The 18,578-nt window shown below is 53.4% G+C and overlaps 1 protein-coding gene across 1 annotated transcript in view; it reads right to left on the reverse strand.

The window, feature by feature from the left end:
• Positions 1–18,578, reverse strand: part of PRPSAP2 (phosphoribosyl pyrophosphate synthetase associated protein 2) — a 34,326-nt gene that overhangs the window by 539 nt on the left and 15,209 nt on the right. Inside the window, exons 7-11 of the mRNA XM_040974497.1 lie at positions 18,250–18,365; positions 6,556–6,611; positions 4,917–5,065; positions 3,709–3,779; positions 138–284 (exon numbers count right to left, since the gene is read on the reverse strand). Coding sequence (XP_040830431.1) covers positions 138–284; positions 3,709–3,779; positions 4,917–5,065; positions 6,556–6,611; positions 18,250–18,365 — 539 coding nt within the window. The remainder of the gene's footprint in view (positions 1–137; positions 285–3,708; positions 3,780–4,916; positions 5,066–6,555; positions 6,612–18,249; positions 18,366–18,578) is intronic.

The following is an 18,578-nucleotide window of genomic DNA, read 5'->3' on the forward strand; positions in this document are numbered from 1 at the left end:
CCGTGGGTGACGGCGCCAAGGACAGCCACGCATGTGGAGACCCAGGTGGAGTTCCAGGCCCTGCTCCGCCAGGCCCAGCCCTGGCTGCTGCGTGGCGTTAGGGCCCTTTCTTCCTGCCGAGGGCCGGGGGCCGTTACCTCGTCGATGGCTGATTCCTCAATCAGCCGGGGGGCGTCAGAAGACAGCAAGCCATGAGTCGCCATCACGAAGATTTTATAGGCACCTCTTTCCTTCAGGGTCTCTGCGGCAGCAAGAAAACTGTCAACGTCATCGATGATGTCATCCTGTCAAGTCAGCAGAGTGGAGGGCAGGTGAGCAGCTTTGCAAACGCAGCTCGGGCGCCCAGGATGGCTCCCAGGCAGCCCCGCAGGACAGGGCAGCCCCGGGGACGGATCCCAGGATGGGGCAGTGTGGGCACATGGATGGCTCCCAGGCCGCCCCGCAGGACTGGGCAGCCCCGGGGACGGATCCCAGGATGGGGCAGTGTGGGGACATGGACAGCTCCCAGGTGGTCCTGCAGGCTTCCCCGTGGCCCCTCCCCACCCCCACTGCAGCCCCCAGGCGGCTCCAGGAATGTTTGTGGAATGCGGGCTGTTGGCTTCTAAATGCACAAAAAACTCATCACAAAGACACTTTTCCTCTGGGAAACGGGAGATCATGGAGGGCTCCCCCTGCTCCCACCACATGCCCCCTCACATGCTTCTTCCACCCCTCCTTATATTCCAGGTTTTTCTTTATGGGCAAAATGCATTGTGCAAATGTTCTCACAGTGGGAGACAGGGGTGGCTCCTGCTCTTGATGGCAAGGCCAGCGCTGTCGGATCCACGGCCCAGAGTTCCCGCAGACGGCCCATTTATAGCATCAAACCGCGCAGCGGTGGGCAACAGTGCCTAGCGTTATATGCTGCAGACCTGGGGGTCTCACCGCCTCATCTGTGTGCTGGCGTGACCACAACTCAAACCAGGGCTTGGCGTGAAGGTCCCCGCCCCCCCCCACCCCGGCTCTGCTGCCGACTCCAGCTTCCGACCACGCACACCCTAGGAGCAGTCCCGCAGTGAGCTCCTGGCCCTGTCCTGGCTGGCTGGAGCGTTTGGGGAGTGAACCAACAGCTCGGAGAGCTCAGGCTCCCCCTTTGGGAAAAAATGCTGCTGGCAAGCTGGGGCAGTCACTCTGCAGCATGACAGGGTGCCTGCTTTTAGTTATTTATTTACAAAGATTTACAGCGACAGAAGAGAGAGAGATCTTTTATCCGTTGGTTCTCTCCCAAAATGGCCACTGCGGCCGGAGCTGGGCCAGTCCAAAGCCAGGAGCCAGGAGCTTCCTCTGGCTCTCCCATGTGCATACAAACATTAGGGCCATCCCGTTACTTTCCTAAAAGAAGCAGGGAGCTGGTTGGGGAGTGGAGCCACCAGGACTTGAACTGGCTTCCATAGGGATGCTGGCACTGCACGTGGTATATTAGCGTACTATGCCATGGCATGGGTCCCATGGTTCCTTTGAAGGACCTGAACTTCTAAGGACTTTTCAGAACGTGGAACTGCCACACAGACCAACGACTACGTTTTTGGACTTTAATGCAGAGGAATTCAACCTCTCTTCACACAGAGACCCGTATGTGAACATGCGGGCCAGTGGTGAGGGTGAAGCCCACAGCTGGACGTGAGGCCGCCGTCTGCGACTGCTACCTGAACCCACCTGCCATGGTAGTGGGTAGTGGCCCATGCTGGGTGACAGATCAGCCCCTGGGTGTCATGCATGTGACACTCACAGGCTGAGACTGGGGCTGCCCTGGAGGGAGAGCCGACCCTGTAACAACAGTCAGCTCCTCACTGTGTGACAGGCGGCCAGCGACCCAGAGCTGGCACCCAGGGACCCAGAGCTGGCACCTTGGTCTTGAACTTCCAGCCCCTATATCTCTGCTCCACTTCCAAGGCCTGGGATCCCACAGGGACACAGGTTCATGTCCCGGCTGCTCTACTTTCCATCCAGCTCCCTGCCTGTGGCCTGGGAAAGCAGTAGAGGACGGCCCAAAGCCTTGGGACCCTACACCTGCATGGGAGACCCGGAAGAAACTCCTGGCTCCTGGCTTTGGATCAGCTCCGCTCCAACTACTGTGACCATTTGGGATGTGAACCAGTGGATGCAAAAATCTTTCTGTCTTTCCTTTTTTCTGTAAATCTGCCTATCCAATAAAAACAAATCTTAAAAAAAAAAAGAATGCACACAGCTATAAGAACAGGAGTGACAGTCACACCACACAACAGTGAGAGGGAAAAAATGTGGTCATTATTTATAAACAGCAAAAATGAGAGAGACCACACACCCATGGCAGGCCGGAAAGAAAAGTCAGGGCATGGATGGATGACTTTCAGGCTAAGGATAAAAGTTCAGGCAGAAGATGGAAGCAAAGCCCAAGGCGCGGTGGGGTGGTGGTACATCTGGCTCAGCAGTTAAACCACTGGATCACCGCAGTCCATGCTGGAATGCCTGGTTCAAGCCCCAGCTAGGCTACTCGGCTTCCACTCCGGAGTTCTGCTCAGGTGCCACTGGGGCCAGCAGGTAATGGCTTCCAGGCCACATGGGCACTGGGGAGTGAACTAGCAGATGGAGCATCGATCTCTCTCTCTCTTTGCAATAAGAGAGAGCAAATAAATAAAAATTTTGTTTTAAAAATAAGGAGAGAGGGCCCAGCACAATAGCATAGTGGTTAGGGTCCTCACCTTGAACGCCCTGGGATCCCAGGCAGACGCTGGTTCTAATTCCAGCGGCCCCACTTCCCATCCAATTCCCTGCTTGTGGCCTGGGAAGGCAGTTAAGGATGGCCCAAAGCCGTGGGACCCTGCACCTGCATGGGAGACCCAGAAGAGCTCCTGGCTCCTGGCTTCGGATTGGCTCAGCACCGGCCATTGTAGTCACTTGGGGAGTGAACCATCAGACAGAGGATCTTCCTCTCTGTCTCTCCTCCTCTCTGCATATCTGCCTTTCCAATAAAAATTAATCTTTAAAAAAAAGTAATTCATTAAATAAAATAAAAATAAGAAGAGACGCAGGAAAACCCCAGCGGCAGGTCCAGAGCACCCACGTATTTGTTCTGCTCCTGTTTAACACACACGAGGGAAAGTTTGTGGGGAAATGAGACTACAAATAACCCGATTTTGATGCCAAAATAAAAAAAAAAAAAAAACACAAATGTTGTAGCCTTTTTTTCCCAATATACCTTCTCTATGAACTCTCTAAAGACCCATAATAAGCATGGCTTTCAAAATTTTTCCATTGGGCTGGTCCTGTGTGTCAGTGCAAGTCCCAGCTACTCCACTTTTAATCCGCTCCCTGTAACTGTGCCCAGGAAAGCAGTAGAAAATGGCCCACGCCTTGGGTCCTGTGCCCTGTGGGAGACCCTGGGGAGGTTCCAGGCGCCTGGCTCTGACCTGGTCCAGCCCTAACTATCCAGGTTAGCGATCCAGAGAATGGGAAATATCCCCCCCCCTTAAATACACAAATCTGAAAATAACAAACACGTCTTTTGATTCCCATACATTTTTCAATCATCCATTAGTAAGCCATGTTTTAAATGCACGCATGACAGCACTTTCCCGCCTATCAGAGCACGGGGCTGCTGGCGCCGGGCCTCTGGTGTGACACAGGTAACGAGGAAAGGAGGCAGCAATGGCAGGTGCCAGCACCAGTAACGGCAGCACGGGTACATACCACAATGATGGCGATCCGGCCACCCACGTCCCCAACCACCGTGATCGGGGGCTTCTCCTTGGGGATCAACACTGTTCGGGATAAAACACACACACGCAGAAGTCCATATGTTAAACAGGAAGCTTGGAGACGCCAACGTGTCCTGACAGCAGCACCCCACCCACAAGGGGGTGGGGGACAGCCTGCGTCAGAGCCCGCTATGCACAGCCCACAACACCCTCCACCACCCCTCACGCCTTGGGCCAGGGCAAGCCCAGGACGCCAGCCACACCATGCTCTTCCTCCACTCCCCGCCGTGCTGGCCAGACTCTGGGCAAAAAGTAGGAAGAAATGGCATCCAGATCAAAAAGAAGCAAATGGCCTTTCTCAGAGCGGAGGACATGCGCCTCCTGACAGCAAAATGACTCCCAGAGCCGACCCGGGGATGCTAGAACACGGCAGGAGGCTAGCTGGATCCAGAAACACCTGCCTGGGGCCAGTGTGGTAGCTCATCAGGCTAACCCTCTGCCTGCAGCAGCAGGCTCCCAGACAGGCCCGGTTCAACTCCCAGTTGCTTCTGATCCAGCTTCCTGCCACTGTGCATGGGAAAGCCATGGCAGATGGTCCAAGTGAGTGCTCGAGTTCCTGCACCCACGGGGGAGACTTGGAGGAAGCTCTTGGCTCCAAGGCTTCAAGCCAGGTCCCAGACCTGGCCATGGTGGCCATTTTGGGGAGTGAACCAGCAGACAAAATCTGTAACTCCATTTTTCAAATAAATAAAACAGAGCTTTAAAAATAACTACATAAATATGGGCCCAGCGCCGTGACCTAGCGGCTAAAGGCCTCGCCTTGAACACACTGGGATCCCATATGGGCTGCTGGTTCTAATCCCAACAGCCCCGCTTCCCATCCAGCTCCCTGCTTGTGGCCTGAGGAAGTATTGCGACCCTCCACCCACATGGGAGACCCAGAAAGAAGTTCCTGGCTCCTGGCTTTGAATCAGTACAGCATCGGCTATTGCGGCCACTTGGGGAGTGACTCATCGGATGGAAGATCTTCCTCTCTGTCTCTCCTCCTCTCTATATACCTGGCTTTCCAATAAAAATAAATAAATCTTAAAAAAAAAAAAAACAAACACATAAACAAACCACAGAGTACAGAGGGAATGCAGTTTTCAACAGCCCAGCATGAGTTCACAGCCCACGCCACAGAGCGAGCCGCCCACTCACTCGGGATCTCCAGGCTCGGGTGGATGGCAGCCGCGCTCCTGACCATGGGCGGCGAGTGCCGGCCGTCCACCAAGTCCGACTCGGCGTCCTGTGCTTCTCCGTGGATCACGGCGATTCCCAGGCGCAGGCGCTCGGCGAAAGACTGTGCCCTGCGGGGAAGCACAAGACACCGGTCAGCACCCCGCGGTCCTGCTGATGGTGTAGGTGAGGGAATGCGAGCAAGCCGGACAGAACTACCTCAGAGGGCCTGCACGGGGCCTCTACTAGCTAGTCCAACCAGGCCTCACAAGCATGGGGATCACATATGGGAGCCGGTTCTAATCCCGGCAGCTCCACTTCCCATCCAACTCCCTGCTTGTGGCCTGGGAAAGCAGTGGAGGACGGCCCAAAGCCTTAGGACCCTGCACCCGTGTGGGAGATCCAGAAGAAGCTCCTGGCTTCAGATAGGCTCAGCTTCATAAATATGACCTTTTTAATAAAAATAAATAAATCTTAAAAGAAAGGACTTTTAAAAAGATTTATTTATTCTTACTTGAAAGACAGATTTACAGAGAAAAAGGAGAGACAGAGAGAAAGATCTTCCCTCTGCTGGTTCACTCCCCAAAAGACCCTGATGGCCAGAGCCAAGCCCTTCTGAAGCCAGGAGCATCTTCCGGGTCTGCCATTTGAGTGCAGGGTCCCAAGGCTTTGGGCATTCCTCCACTGCTTTCCCAGGCCATGGAAAGTGGAACAGCCAGGATATAAACCAGTGGCTCATATGGGATCCCAGAGCTTGGAGATGGAGGATTAGCCAGTTGAGCCATTGAGAGAGGCCCATAAATAAACCTTTAAAACAGTCACCAGCTGGGCCAGTGTTGTGGGGTAATGGTAGGTCCCCAGGGTACCACCATCTTGTCAGAACACCAATCCAAGTCCTGGCTGCTCCACTTGGTATCCGGCTCCCTGTTAACACTCCTGGGAAAGCAGTGAGAAGACAGACCCCAGTTCTTGGCTCCTGCCAGCCATGTGGGAGACCCAGACAGAGCTCCTGACTCCTGGCTTGGGTCTGGCCCAGCCCCGGCTGTTGAGCACATTTGGAAGTGAATCAAAAATAAAGATCACCCTCTCTCTCTTTTCTCTCTCACTCCGCCTTTCAAATAAATATAGAAACCTTTTTTTTTCTTTTCTCCCCATAAAGCTGTTTTTCCTCATGCCTTTATCAAATGACACCAGGCACATCAAGGGCACGGCTCCCCGAAGCACATGAAGTGGGCAGAGGTTTGGCCACCTCCAAAAACCTACGCACCCAGTTCCTCTCAATGCGTGACTTCATATCTGTACCAGATGTTGACAGGCTCGCTGGGTGCCAGCGCCCACATCCTTCCTCGCTCAGAGCTTGGCCCGGGGAGCTCAGAGGGCTGGCGTTCACGCCCCAGAGCTCATGATGCCCCAGAGAATGGGCATCAGTGACTGGGCACTCACCTCCCAGGGCTGGGGGCACACAGCCCTGCTTCCCACCCAGACACACTCGTAGGAAATCCTCAATGAGATCACAACTTCCACTCTGGCCCAGGGACCAAGGTCACCCCAGATGTGCTTCCGGGAGGGGTCCCCCCTCCCCTCAGGAAGACCCAGACAGGCTTGGGGGAAGGGCCCCTACCTCTTGGCCGAGGCTGGAGACTTGGCCACAATCACCGCATTCCTGTAATCTGGGATCTGAAACAGACAGAACGTGGACGGTCACTGCTCGAGTCGTGAGGTCGTCTGTGTCCACAATTAGCAGACGGGGGACAGTCACAGACGGGGGACAGCCAGCAGACAGGGGACAGCCAGCAGATGTGGGACATCCACAGAAAGGGGACAGCCAGCAGACAGGGTATAGCCACAGACAGGGAACAGATGGGGGCCAGCAGATGGAGGACAGCCACAAATGGGGGTGAGCCAGCAGACTCAAAAAGTAGCATCTAGTTACTCTCAAAGTTGGCAACAAAAGGAAGAGGGGCAGACACAGTGGACCAGCTTGGTAAGACTCTGCCTGTCGCACCAGCATCCCATATGGGCAGCAGTTTGGTCCTGGCTGTTCTACTTCCCATCCAGCTAATGGCCTGGGAAAGCAAAGGAAGATGGCTAAGGTCCTTGGGCACCTGCACCTGCATGGGAGACCCGGATGGAGCTCCTGGCTCCTGGCTCCAGTCTGGCTCAGCGCATGGGAGACCCGGATGGAGCTCCTGGCTCCTGGCTCCAGTCTGGCTGGGAAGTAGATGATGGAAGTGAAAGAAGACCTCTGACTCTCCTCTCTGTAGATCTTCCTGTCCAATAAAAATTAGTGCATATATTTTTTTAAAGATTTATTTATCATTTTTATTGGAAAGGCAGATCTACACAGAGAAGGAGAGACCGAGAGATCTTCCACCTGCTGGTTCACTCCCCAAGCAGTCGCAGAAGCACGAGCTGAGCTGATACGCAGCCAGGAGCCAGGAGTCTCTTCCAGGTATCCCACACAGGTACAGGGATCCAAGCACTTGGGCCGTCCTCCTCTACTTCCCCAGGCCACCAGCAGCAAGCTGGATGGGAAGCGGTACTCGGCGGCACGGGCAGAGGCATGGCACAAGCCCCCAGCAGCATCTTAATTTGCTGAGGGCTATGCACAGTCCCTGAGGGACTCTCCCAGAACACCTACAAAGATTCAGTTTCCAGTTACAACATGAAGCTCCTCTCAAAATGTTCAGACTCTACCAGTTCCAAAGGAAAAGGAAAAAAGCAATAAAGACAGAAAGTCTAGCTGGAGGTGGGCAGTCTTCGTCCCCTGTCCCCAAAGGAAAGCAGGGTCAGATGCCAGCCTCACCGGAGTCAGGCTCTCTGAAGATCCCATACATGTCGCAGTGTCCCAACATGAAGATGAGAAGGCATGCGGCTCACAGGGTGTGCCAGACGCACCACACACTCAGGCCAGCATGTAGCACAGAGGGCATGCCAGCCGCATTGTACACTCACACCGACACGCAGCACAGGGCATGCCAGCCGCATTGTACACTCACACCTACACACAGCACAGGGCATGCCAGCTGCATCGCACACTCACACAGACACGCAGCACAGGGCATGCCAGCCATATTGCACACTCACACACACAGCACAGGGCATGCCAGCCGTATTGCACACTCACACACACAGCACAGGGCATGCCAGCCGCATTGCACACTCACACCAACACACAACACAGCTCATCCCCAACAGTGACTGTGACAAGGCAACAACCTGGGGGTGGTGTCAACCCCAGAACACCCTATCTGAAAAACCAGGTGAGGGGTGGGGCGTGCCCTGCATCCCTGCCACCCACCGGGGACATCCTAGCTAAGCCTTACCCAGCTGCGTGGGCATGTGGGCAGCTGACCAGCAGAAGGAAGATCTCATTGTTGCTTGGTCCGCTGTCTGTCTGACATTCTCTCTCTCAAAAGCGAAGATGCTCCAGCACAGTACAGACCATGGGCAAGCACACCATAAAATACAACAGATTCCTGTGGAGGAGCAAGCGCCCACACAGTGTCCTTACAGGAAACCAGATGTAGCAGTCTTGCACAATGGCTCAATCCACTAATTCTCCCCCTTCAAGCTCCGGGATCCCATGTGGGCACCAGTTGATGTCCCAGCTGATCCACTGCCCATCCAGCTCCCTGCTTTGTGGCCTGGGAAAGCAGTGGAGGACGGCCCAAAGCCTTGGGATGCTGCACCCTCGTGGGAGACCTGGAAGAAGTTCCTGGCTCCTAGCTCTTGATCAGCTCAGCTTCAGCCACTGAGGATACTTCAGGAGTGAACCAACAGACAGATCTTTCTCTCTGATTCTCCTCTGTAAACGTGCCATTGCATTCAAAATAAGTAAATCTTTGAGAAAATCGAATAAAGAGGAAAGCGTGACCACTTCAACCAAATTGAAAAAAAAAATCACTAGACCATTCAATCTTCTTTCGTGACACAACATGAGAGTTCAAGGTGAAAGAGAAAGGCCACCACCAAACAGGTTAGGGCCAGGAGCAGGACACCCAGCCCACGCTCACAGCTGCTACTCAGCATCAAGACTACATACTGGCCAGGGCTGTTAAGACACGCAAAAGAGGGCCCGGAGCGTAGCGGCTAAAGCCCTCACCTTGAACGTGCCAGGATCCCATACGGGCGCCAGTTCTAATCCCGGTGGCTCCACTTCCCATCCAGCTCCCTGCTTGTGGCCTGGGAAAGCAGTCGAGGACAGCCTAAAGCCTTGGGACCCTGCACCTGCGTGGGAGACCTGGAGGAGGTTCCTGGTACCCGGCTTCGGATTGGCGCAGCAGCAGCAGCCATTGTGCTCACTTGGGGAGTGAATCATTGGATGGAAGATCTTCCTCTCTGTCTCTCCTCCTCTATGTATACCTGACTTCCCAATTAAAAAAAAAAAAAGAAAAAGGTATTAAGGGAGAAGGCCCACCCAATTTCCCACCCTCCCCAGGTCCTGGATGTAGAGTATCCTCCAAGGTTCTGACCAAGTGGTTTTGACAGTTCACCAGTTATAAATCGTGCCAATCTTGCCACTCAAGCACTATGAGGTCTTTGAAGAATCCACTGATTGACATAGTCCATCATAGAGTCTCCGTTTGCCCCGCATTTTGCTGCCAACATATAGCTGAGATGGTTGATTGACCTGTTCTGTCTTCTCTCTTTTCTTGGTTAGGGCTCTGAGTCCAGCATTTCGATTGGGGAGATCCCCAAAGAAACTCCCTTACTACCCCCCTTTAAACATGAAGAAAACAATATGGAAATCATAGTCTTACCCACTTCCCTATAGCCCTTGAACCTTTTTACCCTAATTGACTCTGTAAAGATTGTCAAACATATAACAAGAAAAAATAAATTAATTAAAAAAAAAAAGGAAAAGCCAGTTCCTAAATTCAATGAGACAGAAACCCCCCCAAAAAAGATCAAAAGTCGGGGGACTCAATCAAAATAGAATGTGGAACTGAGAAAAACTTTTACAGCTATAGAGTCCATAATGAACGCAAACACACAGGTAAGGCCCAGCCGGATGGGTGAGAGGCGCCTGGGAGGCAGCCGAGAAGGGCAGCTGCTAAGGCCACACCGGGAGAAGGCAGCTTCCTCCTCGGCCAGCAGTGACATGCGGATCCACCAAGGTCGCAGGGGGCCAATGACACTCATAAAGGTAAAGTCCTTTGTCCCCCAGCCCCCACCTCTACAGCCCCCCAAATAAAAACAACCACTCACGTCCCGGGGGGCACAACTTCCCCGGCCCACTGTCTCTGCCGGACCAGTGAACCTCACCCAGGAACGCTCCCAATGAAGCTTACTTGAAGCTGACCTCTATTCTGTGTGGATTTCTGGTTCTGAACGTGACCTCCGACCGTACACAATCGACTCTGTGGACACGAAGGTACTGGAGTGGTTCTGACCCAGGGGCGGTGTGTAGCCTTGCAGCCGCCCGTCACACTAAAAGAACACCCCTGGCGTGGACCAGACAAGCTCCAGGATGGGGCATCCAACCTCACCCTCCAATTAGCCCGGCAGACACGAGTCCTCCCTCCCATCCTTCTGAGACTTCTCTGGCTTTTGTGTGTCCCTGCACTCTGAAAATCGTAGCTGCGTCGGGGGTTCCACACTGCGCACACAGGCACAGCGCTCCTTGGCACACACACACACACACACACACAGGTTTCGGGGCCTCACTCAGTCGGGCAGACATCCCACCGGTGACGGCTGTCACTCGCTGGTCTCCAGGCAGCTGACCCGTGGGGACACCTGCGGTCTGTGCCTGTCCAGTCAGAAGCCTCAGCAGGAAAAACAATGGGAAACTCCGAGACTAAAATTGATCTTCAGACACCTTTAGTGTTGTCTTCTGGCTAACTTTGGCCCCTTGGTACTGTCCCAGGACCTCCGTAAAACAAAAAGAACGCTTAACTATTCCACAGTGGCCTGGCCATAATATGTATTGGATAACTGGTCGCCCTGGGCACTGGATGGGGACTTTGGATTTTAATATCCTCTGTAACCTAGATAACTATTGCCGCAGGACAGAAAGAGGGTCAGAGGCCCAGTATGTCCAAGGCTTTCTAAATATTGCACTCCCCTCCCTCCGTTTCCTGTTTTACCTCCCAGCTTTAATTACCAGAAATGAGCCAGACAGCGCAGACGTCAATCAGGACACTTGTAAGGCCTCCCTTTCTATCGATAAGCAACCCTCCCCTCTTCACCGACCCTCTAGAGGGTCTGTCTCTTCCCCCTCAACCCACTTCCTATCCAGAGATCCTTCCTGCACCCCCAGATTCCGTGCCTGCTCAGCACCAGCCTACAGACTCCCCAATGGTCGCGACGGTCCCCCCATCCACCATTTCTCTCGCTACTACCCCGGTCACCCCCACCCCGGAACTGGCGCCTGCCTTGCCTCAGCCCGTTGGTTCTCCAGTCGCTCCAACTGCCCCTCCCTCCCTCTCCAAACACAGTATCATCACCCCCACCTGTTAGGCCGCCCATCTGGCCAGCTGTGGCCTTGGATCCCAGGGCTGCACTGCCTCAGTCACTACTCCTCCTCTCATCACGCCTGCCTCCTGGCCCTAAACTGGACCTTCCTCCGCCTCCCATGCCCTCTCGGACTCCAACACGGGCTGCTTGTGGAAAAACAAACTTCACCCTCCACGCAAATCTGAGGTTATGCTAATCCCACCCCCTTGGGCTCTGGGCATTCCAGCCAGGCTGGAGAGTTCAAGCCCCCTAGAGTCGCCACCACTTGGCCGCCTCCAAAAAAAAAAAAAATCTCAGAGCCCTATCATTCTCTGATCTCTGTCCACGCCACCTCATTTTCCTCTACAACGTGGCTGGACTCAACACTAATTCTCCAATGACTCAATTTGACCTCCAAATTCTCCATGGCCTAGATAACTTCTATTGCTGCAATGGCAAATAGTTAGAGATTTCCTATGTTTAAGTCTTCCTCCATTCTCACTCTGTGATTCCTGCTTTCCTCCTCAAGTTCTTCTAATACTCTGAGCCCTCAGATTTCTTAATTCACATCCCCCTAACCAACCTGACTCCCAAACATTCACCCCAGGAAAATCCACACTCCCCACAGCTGCTCCACGCTTATGTTAACTTCTCTTCCGTCTCTCTTTGTCAAGCTCCCCTCCCTTTTGCCAAAGGGCGGGGTGGGAGATCAACTAACCAATGCCAACAGAAAAATACCTAGCCTCTTGTGCCCTATGGGAAATGTTGGTACATGATTCAATATAACTCCTAAACTAGCCTCTCAAGAATATGAAGTGCTTCTCAAGGATAAATTACTCTAAAAGTTAAATCTAAAGCCTAGCGCGGTAGCCTAGCGGCTAAAGTCCTCACCTTGCACACACTGAGATCCCATATGGGAGCCGGTTCTAATCCTGGAAGCCCTGCTTCCCATCCAGCTCCCTGCATGTGGCCTGGGAAAGCAGTGGAGCACAGCCCAGGGCCTTGGACCCTGCACCCATGTGGGAGACCTGGAAGAAGTTCCTGGCTCCTGGCTTCGGATCGGCACAGCACCGGCCATTGCGCTCACTTGGGGAGTGAATCATCAGACACAAGATCTTCCCCTCTGCCTCTCCTCCTCTCTGTATATCTGACTTTGTAATAAAAATAAATAAATCTTAAAAAAAAAAAAAGTTAAATCTAGGGCCCGGCGGCGTGGCCTGGCGCCTAAAGTCCTCGCCTTGAACGTGCTGGAATCCCATATGGGTGCCAGTTCTAATCCCGGTGGCTCCACTTCCCATCCAGCTCCCTGTTTGTGGCCTGGGAAAGCAGTCAAGGATGGCCCAAAGCCTTGGGACCTGGCACCTGCGTGGGAGACCCGGAAGGAGCTCCTGGTTTCGGATCAGCTCAGTACCAACCGCTGCGGTCACTTGGGTTGTGAATCATCGGATGGAAGATCTTTCTCTCTGTCTCTCCTTTCTGTATATCTGATTTTCCAATAATTTTTTTTTATCATGCCGGGCCCATCCAATAAGACTTTTTAAAAATAATATGAACAGCCCTTCAAAGTTGCTGGGCTCTGGACCTCCTGATGGCGGATGGGGAGGAACCCACGGGTGGAAGGCCACTTATACATTAGAGAATCTGGCCTGATAGCGGAGACCGTCCACACCCTCCAAGGACTCCAAGAGGAGTTCTATATGCGCAGACCTTCTCCCACGCCCTGAATGGCGTCGCTCCTCCCTACGTGCTCGCTTCGTCCCAGCAGGGTGACCTTGTTTGTTACATGTCCCCTACTCATGTCATGTCTTGTCTCCTCGGCTTCATTCGTTCATGTATGCAGGAGATCTCCCGTGTGGCCATCAGTCAAATGCGGCTGCCCTGACGTGCTCAACTCCCCACCTCCTCCCGGCGCCTTCCAGCCCAGTGGGCCAGCCACCCTTCCCCTCAATGCCAACTCAGCAGGAAGCAGCCGAGAGATCCACAAAAGGGTTGCAATGTAAGGCCCGGCCGGGATGGGTGAGGGGCGCCTGGGAGGAGGCCCAGAAGGGCGGCTGATAAGGCCACACCAGGAGAAGGCAGCTTCCTCCAGCAGTCCACAGCGACATTCCTTTGTCCCCCATCTCCCACTTCTACAGCCCCCCAAATAAAAACAACCACTCTCATCCCGGGGGCACAACTTTCCCGGCCCACTGTCTCTGCCGGACCAGTGAACCTCACCCAGGAACGCTTCCGATGAAGCTTGCTTGAAGCTGACCTCTATTCTGTGTGGATTTCTGGTTCTGAACGTGACCTCCGACCTTACGCAAGTGGCTTTGGACACGAGGGTGCTGGAGCAATTCAATGAGAAGAGGAACTGCACAACCAGCTAGCTATGCACTGAAGAATCAAAGCGCACCCCTGCCTCCCTCCTTGGGGCCAGCATCTCACATGGGCACCGATTCGGGTCCCAGCTGCTGCACTTACAATCCAGTTTCCTGGACAAGCGGTAGAAGTTCTTGGGCTGCCGCACCCCCACACAGAAGACCCAGGAGAAGAATAAAAACAACTCCTGGTTTCTGAGTGGCTCAGCTCCAGCCTCTGCCTGCCACCTAGACAGTGAACCACCATATCAAAGATCTCTCTCCTTATCTCTCTGCAACTGTGCCTTTCAAAAAAGATTAAAATAAATCTTTGGGAAAAAAAAAAGTCACCAAACTGGAACAGTGACCTAAATATAAGAGCTTTAAGACTATAAAATCCAGGCCCAGTGCAGTAGCCTAGTCGCTAAAGTCTTCACCTTGCGCACACCTGGATCCTATATGGACACCGGTCCTATTCCTGGCGGCCCCACTTCCCATCCAGCTCCCTGCTTGTAGCCTGGAAAAGTAGCTAAGGATAGCCCAAAGCCTTTGGACCCTGCACTTGCGAGGGAGACCCAGAATAGGGTCCTGGCTCATGGCTTTGGATAGGCGTAGCTCCAGCCATTGTAGCTTCTTGGGGAATGAATCAGCAGATAGAAAATCTTTCCTCTCTGTCTCTCTTCCTCTTTGAATATCTGATTTTCCAATAAAAATAAATAAATCTTAAAAGAAAATAAAATAAAAAGATGGGTCCAGCACAGTGGTCTAGCAGCTAAATTCCTCACCTTGAATGCACTAGAATCCCATATGGGCACTGGTTCTAATCCCGGCAGCTCCACTTCCCATCCAGCTCCCTGCTTGTGGCCTGGAAAAGCAGTCAAGGACCGCCCAAAGCTTTGGGACCCTGCACCTGTGTGGGAGACCTGGAAGAAGCTCCTGGCTCCTGGCTTTGGATCGGCATAGCATCGGCCGTTGCGCTCACTTGGGGAATGAATCATTGGACGGAAGATCTTCCTCTCTGTCTCTCCTCTCTGTATATCCACCTTTCCAATAAAAATAAAATAAATCTTTAAATTAAAAAAAAAAAAAAAAAAAAAGAAAGTGCCTGGATTCAAGTCCCATTTCTACTCCAAACTGTAGCTGCACATCCTTGGGGCAGTGGGTGATGGTTCAAGCACTGGGCCCCTGCCACCCGTGTGGGACCGAAGGAAGGAATTCTGGGTTCCTGGCTTTGGGCTGCCCAGCCCCTAAATTGCGACAGGTATTTGGGGGCTGACCCACAGATGGAAGATCTCTCTTTTCCTCTATGCATCTCTCTCTCCCCGTTTTTCAAGCAAAATAAAAATACATTAAGATGCTAAAAATACGGGCCTGGCACCGTGGCCTAGCAGCTGAAGTCCTTGCCTTGAACGCGCCAGGATCCCATATGGGCGCCGGTTCTAATCCCGGCAGTTCCACTTCCCATCCAGCTCCCTGCCTGTGGCCTGGGAAAGCAGTTGAAGACAGCCCAAAGCCTTGGGACTCTGCACCCACATGGGAGACCTGCAGGAAGTTCTGGTTCCTGGCTTCAGATTGGCACAGCACTGGCTGTTGCACTCACTTGGGGAGTGACTCATCAGATGGAAGATCTTCCTCTCCATCTCTCCTCCTCTATATTTATCTGACTTTGCGATAAAAATAAATAATTCTGTAAAAAATGATTAAAAAAAAGATGCTAAAAATAAATAAATAAATAAATAAGCAAAACAATCCAGCTTAAAAACAATCACAGGTGGGCCCGGCGCGATGGCGCAGTGGTTAGGGTCCTTACCTTGCAAGCCCGGATCCCATATGGGTGCCAGTTTTAACCCCGGCAGCCCCGCTTCCCATCCAGCTCTCTGCCTGTGACCCGGGAGAGCAGTCAAGGATGGCCCAAAGCTTTGAGACCCTGCACCCGTGTGGGACACCTGGAAGAAGTTCCTGGTTCCTGGCTTCGGATCGACATAGCATGGGCTCACTTGGGGAGTGAATCATCGGACGGAAGATCTTCCTCTCTGTCTCTCCTCCTCTCTGTATATCTGACTTTCCAATAAATAAATACATCTATAAAAAAAAAAAAAGAATGAGTTGCTAACCCATGCTATGACACTGAGAACTTCCAACCCTAACCTTAAATGGAAGAAGCCACGCATGAAGGATGAGTACGGCCGGATTCTGCTGATGAAGCATCTAGACTGGGCAGGTGCAGAGGCCAGGCTGACTGGCAGCTGCCGGGCAGAGGCATGGACAGCGGTGAGTAGGCCTCGCACCACGCTGTGAGGACAGTCAATACCAGTGGATCGTTCATGTTATGTCATCTTCATGAAAACAAGACTTGTGGAACTCAAACACCCAAGCTCCAAGCTTAGGGGCAGATGTGATGTTAACCATCAGCAGAAGACCAGGCCGGAATCAAGAAGGTAAAACAGCAAGCCTCAGCTCAGCCAGTGTCAGTGAGCTGCCCATCGCAGGGGTCCGTGCAGTGGGTGTGGCAAGGCCAGGAGGAGCTCCCCGCTGCAAGGCCAGGCCCCCGGGGGATGTCTCTGCAACCACCTCAAGGCAGTTCCACCCCCTCTGCATGGACACCTGACAAACCCACCGAGAGTTCTGTCACCTCTTGAGGCGCTGTTTGCCTCTGTGGAGTTGGTGTTCCTATCACTGTGAGCCTGGAAGTTGATGTTGCTGATAATGGCTTGGCAACAAAAAGGCCTTTTACAATTCATGCTGTCTCTGCTGCCCCCACTGACCACATGGCAGGGAGAGCTCGAGGATGCTTATACTAACATCGTAAAACATGCTACCGTAGGGTGCTTAGTCCATGGGTGTAGTGGGAATCTACGTTTAGGGTTTTCTTTCCTTGATCTTTAGGTTTCTCCTTCTTTGAAGCCTTTCTTCCTTTAAACTGATTTAAGATTAAGTTGTAGAATGAGGGTTGCAGCAGGAATGTGTTTCTGACTGATATGCGCCATCCATTGCAGAATCTGACCGCAGGGTCTGGATGGATAATGTCCTGCCTTACAGTGAAACAAAGGGCAGAGTTATCTTTAGCTTGACCATGAAGAAGAGTCTGCAGGAGAGTTTCTGTATAGTATAAAGAAATTGTAGTGCTCCATTTCTTTTCTCTCTGTACACACCTACTCCATGCACCCTTCTCGAGTTCTGAACTCGGCTGGAGCTGGTCTCTGACAGCAGACACTCAAGGAGCACCCAGCACCCCTCCTCAGCTCTGCCATGTCAGTGAGCTGGCAGACGCTCACGGGGCACCGGGCACCCCTCCTCAGCTCAGCCAGTGTCAGTGAGCTAGCAGATGCTCACGGGGCACCGGGCACCCCCTCCTCAGCTCAGCCAGTGTCAGTGAGCTGGCAGACGCTCACGGGGCACCAGGCACCCCTCCTCAGCTCAGCCAGTGTCAGTGAGCTGGCAGATGCTCACGGGGCACCCGGCACCCCTCCTCAGCTCAGCCAGTGTCAGTGAGCTGGCAGATGCTCACAGGGCACCGGGCACCCCTCCTCAGCTCAGCCAATGTCAATGAGCTGGCAGACGCTCACAGGGCACCCGGCACCCCTCCTCAGCTCAGCCAGTGTCACAGACTCATCAAAGTGATGACGCCAGGTCTGACACTCAATCTCACCACTGCTGGGGGCAGACACTGGTGTGGCTGTTGTGGGGGAGTCAGCAGTGCTTTGGCAGGTGCATAACCTCAAGCTGCTGGAGATACCACGAGTGCCCACTGTCACCACCCCAATGGCCCAAAGGAAGGACACACGTGACAGCCGCAAGGGGGGACCTCACTGCCCGCCCCAGCAAAGGGGACAAGGCCCAGAGGATGACACAGCCTGCCTTCCTGACAGGCAGTTCAGATGTTTATGGAAAATAGAATTAAAGGATCTCTATTTTGATGAAAAACATCTTTTGAAATGCACAGTGTTTTCAGGGTATGCATTTGCCACCAAGTTCAGAGAAGCTAAAATTGTAAAACAGGCAGGTAGGCGGAGCCTCCCCTGCTCGTGGCACCAGCATCCCATATGGGCACTGGTTCAAGTCCCAACTCCCTGCTTGCGGCCTGGGAAAGCAGAAGAAAGGGCTCAAAGGCTTAGGCCTGCACCTACATGGGAGACCTGGAAGAACCTCCTGGCTCCTAGCTTTGAATTGGCTCAGCTCGCTCACCGTGGCCATTTGAGGAGTGAACCACAGATGACAGGGGGCCCAGGGCGCTGAGCCCTGCAGGCAGATGGGCAGAGGCAGGGCGGAGAGATGGACAGATGGACAGGGCACAGCTGGAACAATGAAGAGAGGGATGGATGGAGGATGTACAGTCGGGATTAATCCTGGGTTTCTGAGGTCCAACTCACACACTCACGGCACACACATGTACACTCACGCAGAGAAGCATCTAAGAACATGTACCAAGTCCACGGGCCTTCGGGCAGAATACACCAAGTTTACATTCCCCTGGGGAGACACGAAGACACACCTCAAGCCCAGTGTTGGCATCCGGCCAGGCAGGGCGAGCTCACCTCTTCTTGAATGTACTGCAGCAGGAAGGGAGAGGCGCGCAGGTTATCCACGGGGATGTTAAAGAAGCCCTGGATCTCCTTCTGGTGCAGGTCCATGGTGATGAGATGGCTGAGGCCTTCAGATAGAGCAGACACATCGCACAGCCCAGGCTAGGAGCCCCGGATGGTGATGACCGGCTGTGCAAACACGGTCCCCCCCACCCCGCCACGGAGCCCCAGCCCCGGCCACGGCTCAGGAGCCCCACAGCCTGAGAGCCGAGAGAGCCAGCCGGCAGCAGCACACACCTATGGCATACACCACGGAGTGCTGCTGGGCTCAACGTCCTGTA

The sequence above is a fragment of the Ochotona curzoniae genome, unplaced genomic scaffold (assembly GCF_017591425.1).
Source record: "Ochotona curzoniae isolate NIBS_2020 unplaced genomic scaffold, NIBS_Ocur_1.0 contig_2456, whole genome shotgun sequence".
Lineage (NCBI taxonomy): Eukaryota > Metazoa > Chordata > Mammalia > Lagomorpha > Ochotonidae > Ochotona > Ochotona curzoniae.